The sequence below is a fragment of the Cucumis melo genome, chromosome 12 (genome assembly GCF_025177605.1).
Source record: "Cucumis melo cultivar AY chromosome 12, USDA_Cmelo_AY_1.0, whole genome shotgun sequence".
Classification (NCBI taxonomy): domain Eukaryota; kingdom Viridiplantae; phylum Streptophyta; class Magnoliopsida; order Cucurbitales; family Cucurbitaceae; genus Cucumis; species Cucumis melo.
The window spans coordinates 14,071,476-14,083,652 of record NC_066868.1 but is presented as its reverse complement, the minus strand read 5'-3'; the positions used below and the strand labels follow the sequence as shown (position 1 = coordinate 14,083,652).

At 35.1% G+C, this 12,177-nt stretch overlaps 2 protein-coding genes across 3 annotated transcripts; both read right to left on the bottom strand.

Moving 5' to 3' along the window:
- Positions 1–664: 664 nt before the first annotated feature.
- Positions 665–10,252, bottom strand: LOC103501731 (tonoplast dicarboxylate transporter). Of its 2 annotated transcripts, XM_008465411.3 has the most exons (7): positions 9,674–10,252; positions 8,105–8,582; positions 7,968–8,011; positions 7,744–7,839; positions 6,531–7,044; positions 1,004–1,056; positions 665–835 (listed from the first exon to the last, which is right to left on the bottom strand). In XM_008465411.3, exons 1-6 carry the CDS (start codon positions 10,118–10,120, stop codon positions 1,019–1,021), a joined length of 1,617 nt encoding a protein of 538 aa, XP_008463633.2. In that variant the 5' UTR covers positions 10,121–10,252; the 3' UTR covers positions 665–835; positions 1,004–1,018. The 2 variants fall into 2 exon arrangements, with proteins under 2 accessions (XP_008463633.2, XP_050936291.1); XM_051080334.1 differs by lacking the exons at positions 665–835; positions 1,004–1,056 and having other exon boundaries at positions 6,351–7,044; positions 9,674–10,193.
- Positions 4,076–5,154, bottom strand: LOC127144423 (uncharacterized). Its single transcript, XM_051080335.1, has 2 exons — positions 4,821–5,154; positions 4,076–4,506 (listed from the first exon to the last, which is right to left on the bottom strand). The coding sequence occupies exons 1-2, from the start codon at positions 5,152–5,154 to the stop codon at positions 4,472–4,474; spliced, it is 369 nt and encodes a 122-aa protein (XP_050936292.1). The 3' UTR covers positions 4,076–4,471.
- Positions 10,253–12,177: the final 1,925 nt, after the last annotated feature.

Here is a 12,177-nt window from a genome sequence, read left to right as displayed (position 1 = left end):
TTTAATGTGATTTTTGAACGTGAAAAATATAATTTTAGTAATTTTAAAATTACTTTCAAATATACTTTTTTATTTTTGTAAACTCAAGTAAATGACATTGGCTAACCAAAATGTCTGACCATCCCTATATAATTTTAAAAAAAAAATCTTAAAAATATATTTAAAGTCAATCTTCAAATATGAAACTTGAGTCATCCCGATGTTGCGTAAGATGTTTACCTCTTATTTCTTCTAAAAATGTTAAAAGTGGTTATTGCAAATATAGCCGATCCAAAATATTAGTAAATGTAATGCAATGTCAAAAAATTTGCAATGTAATAAAACTCTCACAATCTATTGGATATCCTAAATTTAGTCTCTACCAATAATTGACTCACTCACCACCAATAGATTTTTGCTATAATTACCATTTTTTAAAATTATTGCTATATAATTACTTATTAGTACGATTTAGACATTTTCCGATTAGAAATGTCGCCTCGGGGCTGTCGGGCATTATCACCTCCTCCTTCTTCCAAGGTACGAACTATTATTATGCGTCTAAATCTTCTTAATAATATGTATCTTGGCGGGAAAAAAATTCTTAATTACCGTTGTAAAAAAGAACTTACTAACATGTGAAAAAAATACTTCAAAAACTCTATATTTTAATGCGACTCGATGCTTAAAGAAATAAACATTTGCAACATTAAACACTCACTTATACTCTCAAATTATGTTTTTTTTACATTGTGCTTTACAAATGGTAAACACATATATATACCAATGCCTACCACATTTCCTTTCCTTAGAGGCCATCTCTCTACACATATTTTGGAAGAAGAAACTGATGCTCCTATATAAATGCACAGGTGTTTACTTTAATTTATATATAAACTTGAAAAAAATAAATAATAAAACTGAATAACAAAAAGGATATATGTATGTATATATATACATATATATATATATAAGGTGGTTTCTGATTCCATGGGTAAATAACTCAAAAATCAACAGCAAGTACCTTCAGATTTGGCAGTCACTGCATTGGCTTATTTGTCTCAAAAACTAAGCTTCCTGCAAATTCCAGTGGCCAATTCAATTTTGTATTAGAACTAACAGAACTGTATCAAACTATATCAGTTAAATATATACCCCAAAAAGAAATGCAGACTAGATTACATACAAAATGCTGTTAAATGTCTTTTTTTAGTGAATGTGTAAACTTTTAAAATGGTGGGGTGGGAAGAAATCGAAACCAAATACTTCAAAGGACTGTTTGATAAGTATTTATTCTTAGTTGAGGATTTATATCTTTCAATATAGTTTTCATCTTTCCTAGGTAAATATGTGAATCCTTAAAGTCAAATTCTAAAAAGAAAGAAATAAGTTTTGAAAACGTCTTTTAGTTTCATAACTTGATTTGGATTTTGGGAGCACTTCTAAAAACTAAACAAGAAAGTGGAAATAGTATACAAAATGTTGTGAATCGTGGCATAAAGTGATAGGCGAAGTCAAACCAGATAAAAGTGTACAAAATGCCATGAATGTAGTTCATTTCAAATTTGTCCTTAATATCGGAAAAGTTTCAATCCAACCCCAAATCTTTAGCTTTCAACTTTAAATATATATATATCATAGTATTTTTTTTGTTATTGGTAAATAAGAGGTATTTTCACTTGTATTATTAACTTAATGAATATGGTATTTATACAAGAAAAATCAAGAATAGAAATGTAATTTCTTTACGTCAACTGATTAACAAATCTTTAACTAACTAACTGATTATATTAACTAATATGCCCCCCTCAAGATGGAGTATGGAGATTACGGATTCCCATCTTGAACATAAACTCGTGGATAGTAGATGAAGGCAGTGGCTTAGTGAACATGTCAGCTAGTTGATGTGAAGATTTAATGGATAGAAGTTTTTGTTGTCCTTGTTGAATTTTATCACGAATGAAGTGGCAGTCTATTTCAATGTGTTTGGTACGCTCGTGGAATGTCGAATTAGAAGCAATAGATATGGCTCCACGGTTATCACAGTATATTAAGGCTGGTTCTTGATGAGGAATTTGCAAGTCTTGAAGGAGGTAAGTTAGCCATGTAATCTCACTTGATACACTTGCTAAAGCTCTGTATTCTGCTTCTGCCGATGAGCATGAAACCGTGGCTTGCTTCATGGTTTTCCATGATACAAGGGATTTTCCAAGAAAGATGCAAAAGCCAGTGATAGATTTTCGAGTGTCTAAATAACATCCCCAATCTGAGTCAACAAAGGCTTTGATGTTATAGATAAACGCAGACTAGGCACCATTGGGCATTGGGTGGGTTTTGCGGCCAAAAAACCAGAGTCTTCAAGTATTTGTAGACAGTACTTCCTCTAAGACAAATAAATGTCTGTTGTTGATCGGGACAATTCAAGGCCTAAGAAGTATTTTGCTTGTCCAAGGTCTTTAAGTAGGAAGTGTGACCTAAGTAGTTCCTTTACGGAGCTTATTTCTTTGCTTGAAGGGTCTGTGATTAAGATGTCATCTACGTATACTAAGAGAGCGACAAATGAGGTGCCTTGGCCTTTGGTGAATAAGGAATAATCTGCTTTGGATTGGGAGAATCCATTTATGAGTAATACTCCAGAAAATTTTGAGAACCACTGTCGGGATGCTTGCTTTATGCCATATATTGATTTGTGTAGCTTGCAGACTAGGGGGTGGAAGAAGCTTGTTGCTCTTTGGAATAATAGCCCATTGGTAATGTCATGTATACTTCTTCAAATAAGTCGCAATTAAGGAATGCATTATTCACATCCATTTGGCATAGGGACGACCCAAAGGAGGCCGTTAGTGATAGAAGTACTTTGACAGTGAATTTTAGCCACAGGGGAGAAGGTGTCAAGGAAGTCAATGCCTTCTTGTTGACTATAACCTTTTGCAACCATCCGGCCTTTATGCTTATCAACAGTGCCATCAGCATGGTATTTAACTTTATAGACCCATTTACATCCAACAACATGATGCCCATGGGGAAAGGGAACAATGCTCTAGGTATTTGTTCTTTCCATGGCAGCTATTTCTACATCCATAGCATTTCTCCATGACTGTGACTTTACTGCTTGGTGAAAGAAGGATGGCTCATATTCTGTAGACACATTGCATAAGAAGGTACGGTGTGTTGGATTCAATTTTTCATAGGATAGGGACTTATTTAAGGGGTGATATGAGGTAGTGTCTTTTGGAGAGGAGCCATGGGTTAGTAGGTGGCAGTGGTAGTCTTTTAGGAAGTTGAGAGGTTTATGTTGCCTTGTGGATTTACGAGGCATGGGTAGGTTACAAGGCACGGTGGTATGTTTTGTATTGGCCATATTTGGTATGCTGTCTGCATTTGTAGCATCCTGTTCAGCTTGGATTTCAGGTGAACTGTCAGTATTTGGGTTTTCGATGATAGGTTCAGCAATGGTTTGGGTGGTGATGTGGGTGTCAAGTATTGGTATAGGTACGACAAGGTCGTGGAAGGCATTTTCAAGTTCTGAGTGGTCATTGGTGGATATTGAATGAAAGGGGAAATGTTGCTCAAGGAATGTCACATCTCGTGACATAAAGATGGTTTTTCTTTCAATATCGTATAAGCGGTATGCTTTCATGCCTGGTGGGTAACCAATGAAGATACAAGGTGAGGCCTTGGAATCAAATCTGGATCTTTGTGATGAGAGGGTGGATGCATAGCAGAGACAGCCAAAGACTCTCACGTGAGTATAATCAACTGGTTTATCATGGAGAATGGTAAATGGACACTTGTTTTTCAAAAGTGTCATTGGGGTTCTGTTTATGATATAGGTTGCTGTTAGGATGCAATCTGCCCAAAAACGGATTGGAACTCTTGAGTGATAAAAAGAGCACGGGCTACATTGAGAAGGTGTTGGTGTTTCCGCTCTACTACTGAGTTTTGCTGAGGTCGTTCAACACAAGAGAATTGGTGGACAGTTCCCTTCTGAGCAAAGAATTCAGTAAACTTTAGTTCATGGGCATTATCAGACCGAAAACTCTTGATGACTTTTGAAAACTGAGTTTCGATGAGCTGAAAAAATTTAGGTACAATGTGAAGAACATCAGACTTTTGCCTTAGCATATATACCCATGTGAAGCGTGAGCAATCATCAACTAATATCAAGAAATATTTGTAGCCACCATAAGAAGGTATTTTAAAAGGTCCCCATATATCAGCATGGACAAGATCAAATGGAGAAGAAGCAACATTATTATTTGAATGAAATGATAACCTTTTTTGTTAGACTAATGGGCATACATGACATGATGAATGATGTATGGAATGATTAGACAAACATAAGGTTGAAGACAAATAAGAGAGACATTTAGGTGATAAGTGACCTAAATGTTGATGCCATGTATCAACTGAAATGGCATTGATTTTAACTCCAGCAGCAACACAGTTGGTATTAGCCTCTTTATTGAGAACATACCGTCCATTTTGGCAACTAGCATTGCCAATCATCATTGGTCGGGAAAGATCCTGTATGATGCAACAAGTACTTTGAAAGTCAAGTGATATATTTTTAGTGATCAATAAGCAACTGACCGAGATGAGGTCGTATGCAAATTGAGGCACGAACAATACATCTTTCAATAGCAGGGACCCATTTATTAGGATATCTCCAATAAGATCAACAGATATACGATGGCCATTAGGTAGCATTACAAACATGTTATTTGTATGACTCCAATTTCTGAAAAGGGACTTATCATGACATACGTGTCTAGATGCTCCTGAGACTATGATCCATTCATCATGTGACTGATTATTATGTGAAGTTAAGGAGAAGATACCTGGAGTGTGAGTTATGGTAGTTGTCAGAGTGATAGGTGCTGTAGTGGCTGCTTGGAGATGGTTGTTGAGTAGAGTCATCAATTGACTGTATTGTTCTGAGTTTAGGCTTGAGAAAAAATCAGGAGAATGATTGGCAGCAGTTGAATTGGTATTGGCAACTTTGTTGGTTTTTGAGGTATCTGGTGCAGTAGTAATGGGGTTTGAGTTTCTTGGTTTGTAACCTGGAGGATATCCATGCTTCTTGTAACATTTGTCTGCTATGTGTCCCTTAATTCCACAGTAGCAGCAAGTAGGGCGCTCCTTTTTGCGATTTCGATCAGTTGAGATAGCCATGGTTGGAGCAATATTTTGAGTAGTAATTAAAGCCACAGGATCAATGGGAGGGGTTAAAATGCCAGCAGATCTTTGTTGTTCTTCTTGAATCAGCAAAGAAATACAGTGTTGATTGAAGGAAAATGTTGCATAAGGAGGATTTGTGCTCTTACAGCGGCATAGGAATCATTTGGTCTCATCAGGAACAGGAAGGTCATAATATATTCAGATTCAAGATGATCAATGAATGGTTTCAAACCTCCACATGTGCAGTCATTTGTAGGTCGGTATTCATTCAGATTCTGCCATATGGTTTTGAGTTTTGTGTAGTATGTTTCGATTGTCATGTTTCCTTGTCGCAAAGTGACGAATTCTTTTCGAAGTTGGTATATGCTGGGGCCATTTGATTGTTTGAATCTTTGGCGTAATTCATCCCATATTTCTTTAACTGATCCTGTGTAGATAATGCTTGCTGCAATTTCCTTTGAAACGGAGTTAAGAATCCATGAGGCTAGAATATCATTGTTGCAGATCCAGGCATCAAGTAAGACGCCATTGGAAGGTTTCTGGATTTTTCCGGTGATGAACCCGGCCTTATTTCGCCCAGAAATCGCCATTAACATCGCACGACTCCACGAGATGTAGTTGATAGCTCCGGTCAAAGGTTGCATAACTATTGCAGCCGTTGGACCAAGCGAATGATGGATGAAGTAGGGATTGATTGAGTTGGGCATCAATTTGAGAGTTCGCAGCAATAAATGGATCGGATCGACTTCCATTTGTGCTGGATTGGTTCTCCATTGAAGGTTGGAGGAGTCTGAGTTTCGGGTATGGGAAGTGTGAAGATGCGGAAAGGTTGAAGGAAGAGAAATCGTGCGAATAAGTGGGCGGAAAGGTTGAAAAAAATCGTACGAATAAGGGCAGCAGGATTTAGGGTTCAAAATTGCTCTGATACCATATTGGTAAATAAGAGGTATTTTCCTTTGTAATATTAACTTAATGAATATGGTATTTATACAAGAAAAACCAAGGACAAAAATATAATTTTCTTACATTTGTTCTGGTCTCTTTCAATCTAGTCCTTATTGTCTAAAACGTACCAACTTAGTCTCTTTGATAGCAAACTTACGCCTTAATACTTGGAGACTTATAAAAGAAAGAAGACCTCTCGTAGAAAAAAATTTCAAATTACTGCAAGCTTAGCAGTTTTGGAGAAAGAATTGAAAAGTTTCCTTCTTTAGATGACTTAATTCCTCCTCTAAATTCATTTCAACTCACTAAGAAATACTACCATTCAGCCAGAGTCAACATCTACAAACAAAAATCCTAAACTAAAAAAGGTTAAAGCGCAAGAGACAGAATCGAAAAGCAAAAAAGGAATAAAAGAGGAAAAGTACCGAGAGAGGGCATCAGAAGGGAGACAGCAGCAATGCCAACGATTTTCAAAGGCAAGCCAATCTTGATCATGTCCGGAATGTCAATATAGCCAGTGCTGAACCCAACCACATTCGAAGGGGTTGAAGTGGGCAACAAGAATGCGAACTGTGCGCCAACGGCACCCGGGATCATAAGGAAGAGTGGGTGGAGGTGCATTATGCTGGCTATTTGGATGAGGATTGGGATCACCAGCGTCGTGGTGGCATTGTTTGATGTCACAAGCTCTGTGATGAGGCTGCTTACAAGGCATACTGCAGGGGCCACTGCTAAGTATGGAGCTTTCTCTAGAAAGTTCAATGCGTTGGCTAATATGTCCGCAAGCCCACTCTTGTTCACCCCATCTGCTATGGCAAATCCTGCTCCTAGTAGCAATATGATCCCCCATGGCAGCTTCTTGCATTTGTTCCAGTCCATTAATTTCTCTCCCTCTTGCTTCCTGTTCGGGATTATGAATAGTAACGTTGCCATCATCACCTGTAGAGTTCAAAACTCGTCACCAACTTGTAAAATCGAATATAATCTAAGAGTTTAAGCTCATAAATCTAATAAAAAATGTTCTTTGGCCTGGAAACTACTTTTTTCTCATCTGTGCGTTTGAGAATTAGTTTACACTATGAAAGGAAATAACATTACAGGTCTTTGAACCCACCAAACTTCCTCTTGGATACTATATAAACTCAAAACTTAAGTAGATAGGATTTGGTATATGTAAACTTTTCTTTGTGTTATCAACCTTTCTCTTTCACTTTTAGGCTTAGGCATTAGTAGAAAAAACTGAAGAGTTATTATCAATATTACTTAGAATACTTCGAAATCAGCATTAAAAGCCCCAAAATCTTAAATAGGAGAGGTTAAATCGGTTACAAGTGTCTGACCCGACCAAATTTCCTTGGATACCATATTAAATCATTGCTAAAACCATAAGCTTAAGTAGATAGAATACGAGAAATCTTATCAACACTTATCCATCTTTCGTAGGCTTGGATGATAGAAAAAAGATTCAACGAGTGAGTGTGACTATCCATGTTACTTACAATAATTCGAACAGAGAACTTGTCTCATACTAGATTAGATAAGCATCAAACCCCAAATTCTTTATCTACAGCTAATTTATGGTCTAAACAAGAAAATTGTTTGAATGTGCAACAAGGTATGAGAAAGAGCAGTACTCACACTGACAGTTCCATCACCAGCACGGTCATCGAATAGAGCTCCCCAACCAGGGATATCATCAGTGATGTTCTTCGTCATCCACAAGAAAATCAACATCTGTAAGAAAAACAAAGCTCGTTCAAATTTCATTTCTCCACAATCAGAACGCTCAAACTCAGATAAAAAAGAAAGAAAAAGAAAAGAAAAGAAATCAACAAGTCAAGATCATGAGTTTAGTGGCACACCGAAAAAATAGCCAACACCATCTTTTCAGCAAAAGCCACTGGCCCTGTTTCACAATCCAATTTCCCTTAATCAAAAAAATCTCAAAAAAAAAAAAAAGAACAAATGAAACACACATAATTTCAAATGGTGAACATACCCAATGCGTCAAGTTCTCTCTTAAGCTGAGTCTTATCGAGATGAGTGGAAAGCGCAGGTCCAGACCCTCTGGGGCAATACATCAAACACAAGACGACCCAAAAAATAAAGAAGATTAACAAAGCCATTGGGAGAGCAAAAAAGCTCCAAGTATTAAAGCTAATAGGATCAGCTTCGGGAAAATAGCTCTTCCACATTCCGACGAGTATGAGATTGACGCCGGTGCCGGTGAGAGTGCTCATCCCTCCGATTGGGGTAGCGTAAGTAACCCCCAAAATGACGGCCTTGCAGAAGTTGGTCTCCGCGGCGGAACGGGAAGAACCCATCGGAAAACGGTGAAGAATTCCGGTGGCGACGGGCATCATCATGACGGCGGTGGCGACGTTGTGCATCCACATGCTGACAAAGAAAGTGGTGGCGCAGATTCCGAGAAGAAGCAGTGGTGGGTTCAGTGGGTCCCCACAGAAAAGAAGAGTTACCTGAACATTTATTCAATGGTCCAAATTGTTTGAGGGAGACATTGTAACATGGGATTAATTTGTCTATTCTTTTCCTTTTTTTTCCTTACCAAAATTGTCAATTGGATTCTGTGATTTTGGATGTAATAAAATTTTGGTTTAGTCTAATTTGTAAATATTAAGAATTACAACTCTACTTTCACGTGCAAACTTTCTATTCATATTTTAGAAAAATTTAAGTCATGAAAACTAAAAGAATGCTTTTGTTCAAACTTGTTCTTTTTTTTTTTCTTTTATTATTATTATTATTTTCAAATTTTGATAAGTGAAAACCACCTTCTTAAAAATGGAAAAAGAACATGTATGAATTTTGAAAATTAAGCTTTACAAATTTAACTCCTAATTGAACTAAGTTTCTAATCAATCCAAAACTAGTTAATTAAACTGTGTTTGACCACTATTTATTTTTTCTTTTTTAAAATGTATTGTTATTTGAATTACTTTTTAACTCCAAAAACTAATATAAAAAACTAATATGTATATGTATGTATATGTATATTTAAACAAAATTATCACTTTCGGGAGTTTTAAATTGTCATAACTAATACTCAACAAAATCAATTTTTAATTTAGGGATCTTTTCAATCTTAACCAACCCTATCTGACCTATTAATCTTTTTTCTTATTTATCATTTGGAAACTAAAAAAAAAATGGCTAAAAGTTGTAATAATTACTTACAAAAAATGAATACTTATAAAACACAAACACAATTTTAAATATAAGAAAATAATAAAAACAAAAGAGTTATAAAAATTTTATTTTTAGGTCTAAAAATTGGATTTAGAGAATATAGCACGAATAGCATGTCTCTAATTTAAATCATGTGACTAAGAAATTGATAGTTTATTAAAACGTTTTTTTTTTTTTACAAAAAAATAATTAAAAAAGAAAAGAGATAAGTCATCCAAAAGTAAGAAAAATAGAGAGTGAACGCGGAAAATAGTGTCTCCCAATATCAATCAATCATCAAATCCATAATTTCTTATTCAAACAAAATTCTATATTAAAGGAAAAATTAAGAAAACAAAAAAGAAATCAATTAAAAACTCACATTGAGAGCCAATCTTTTATGAATATTGTAATGCTCAACAGCGAGAGCAAGAATAAAACTCCCGAGAACCAACGCAATCACATCATCCATATAAGACCGTGCCACCTCATCCGCCGCCGCTATTCCGAAAATCGGAAATAGAAACAGTGGCGACATCGACGTTATCGGCATCGGCACTGCTTCCGTTAGCCACCAAGTGAATACCCACATCAACACCGCCAGCATGTTCCGGCTCCCCACACCGGACGGCCCATCCAGCTTCACGAAGTAGCACACGCCGGCGCATAGAATTGGCCCGAGAAGGACGTACAAGTTTTTAAGGTTGAAGATGGATTTCGCCGTCGACCGGAAGCTGCCGGAGCGGTGGACGGGAGAGTCGTTGGCGGAAAGAAGCGGCGCCTTTGGATCGTCGTCGGAGATCGGAATGGATGTGTGGGCGCCGTTCATTTTAGAGAGAGAGGGGGGGGGGGGGAGGGGAATTTGTGATGAGATTATAAATTTGAGAAATATGTAGCTCCCATTTTGGGTTTTGCCTTTTGCTATAGATTTTTTCTTTTCTTTTCTTTTCTTTTCTTTCTTTTTTTCAATAATAATAATAATAATATTGTTATTATTAAGAAAAGAGACGTGGTTATTTTAACAAAAAGAAAAAGGAAAAAAGAGACGTGGTTATGATTGCTAACTCCTATTCAAATAATAAAAATTCCTTAATTAATATTCACCATAGTAGGTCTCTCAAAATATAATTAATATTATCCACTATAACCACTAAATAAGTTACCAAAAACTTCGGAAACCAATATTTTCATTTTTCCTTTTCCTTCCTTTCTATACCAAAATCAAATCTAATCAATCCTACAGTGCAGATAATAATAATAATAATAATAATAAAACCATCTACGTAAAATCTATCAAATCTTCTCCATAACCAATTTAAGTTTTTTTTTCCATAGTTTGCAAGGAAAACTTACATAAATATAACAAAACTGTAAACTATTTATGATCCGTATATTGGAGGTTTTCCCTTCCATCTTTCTATTCTTCCTTGTTATTCGTCTTCTTACTGTTATTTCGTCTTCCCCGTTGATTTCGTCTTTCTTATTTTCTCTTTTTCTTTTATGCGATTTCTTTACATCATCTTTCTTATTTTTCAATTCTCGTTTAATCTTTCCATCGTTTTTTTTTTCTTTTTCTTTTCCTTTTTTTCGCTTCGATTTATTTCCAGTCTTTTTACTTTTCCTCCTCTTTTTTTTCACTGCGATTTCTTTCCATCGTTTTTCTTTTACGCGTTTACATTTGATAACCAAATCTAAAAGACTATGTACGACAAAATAGTAAAATCTAAAATATCGTGTATAAAGAATCTTGCGTGTAAAAAAAATAAAAGATTGTGTATAAAGAATCTTGAAAAAAAATCATTTAGATTGGAGTAGCCAAATGTAAACGATCTAAATGATCGTGTAAAAAAAGAAAATAAAAGATAAAAAAATAAAAGATTGTGTATAAATTTTTTTGAAAAAAATCATTTGTATTGGAGTAGACAAATGTAAACGATCATGTAAAAAAGTAAACAATTGTCTAAATAAATCTAAATGATCGTGTATCAAAAGAATTAAAAAGAATTAAAAAAATCATGTACCAATTTTTTTTAAAAAAAATCATTTAGATTTGGGTGCTCAGATCTAAACGATCCTATAACAAAATTAAATGATGAAATTGAAAAGATAAATTATAGCCATATGTAAACCATCGCGAATAAATTGTAGTCATATCTAAACGATCGCGTATAAATTATAACTATATCTAAACGATCACCTTGTAGCCACATTTAAACGATCGCGTAATAATTGCAGTCATATCTAAATGATCGCGTTGTAGCCATATCTAAACGATCGCATATAAATTATAACAATATCTAAACGATCGTCTTGTAGCCATATCTAAACGATCGTCTTGTAGCCATATCTAAACGATCGTGTATAAATTATAGCCATATCTAAACGATCGCGTATATATTGAACATATCTAAACGATCGCGTATATATTGAACCATATATAAACGATCGCGTATAAATTGCAAATATATTACATGCACGTTATTGACGGCGTGGTTGACGAGACATTTTTGGTATTTTACACAGTGGGTCTCTGAGCTTTTTCCATTTTCGGAATTTTTCTAGAGTGTAAATATTTTACTATATAGTACAAGACTGTATCATATATTAAAGAAATTCTAAAAAAACCAAAAAACTTCAATATCAAAACTCCCTCAAACAACTCAATAACAAGGCTTAAATAGTCTTTCAATAGCATCACAATTCATTCTAAAAGGACTAAATTAATCCTACTTAAATTTTATTAAAAATGATAAACTGAAAAATATTAAAATGACATCACAACTATTGAATAAAATTTAACTAATAATTTGATACTTTGGGTTCATATATCACAACCAATAAATTTTTACTAATAGAAGAGGAAAAAAAAGTACTTTTACTTTAATC

What these genes read in the sequence shown, in the direction of transcription:
- LOC127144423 (XM_051080335.1), bottom strand. Translation starts at nt 5,154, where the DNA reads ATGGCTATCTCAACTGATCGAAATCGCAAAAAGGAGCGCCCTACTTGC. An exon ending in TACCATAACTCACACTCCAG is followed by an intron (nt 4,507 to 4,820) that starts GTATCTTCTCCT and finishes TGCATCATACAG; the next exon opens with GATCTTTCCCGACCAATGAT.
- LOC103501731 (XM_051080334.1), bottom strand. Translation starts at nt 10,120, where the DNA reads ATGAACGGCGCCCACACATCCATTCCGATCTCCGACGACGATCCAAAG. An exon ending in GAGAGAACTTGACGCATTGG is followed by an intron (nt 8,012 to 8,104) that starts GTATGTTCACCA and finishes ATTGTGAAACAG; the next exon opens with GGCCAGTGGCTTTTGCTGAA. An exon ending in CTGGTGATGGAACTGTCAGT is followed by an intron (nt 7,045 to 7,743) that starts GTGAGTACTGCT and finishes TGAACTCTACAG; the next exon opens with GTGATGATGGCAACGTTACT.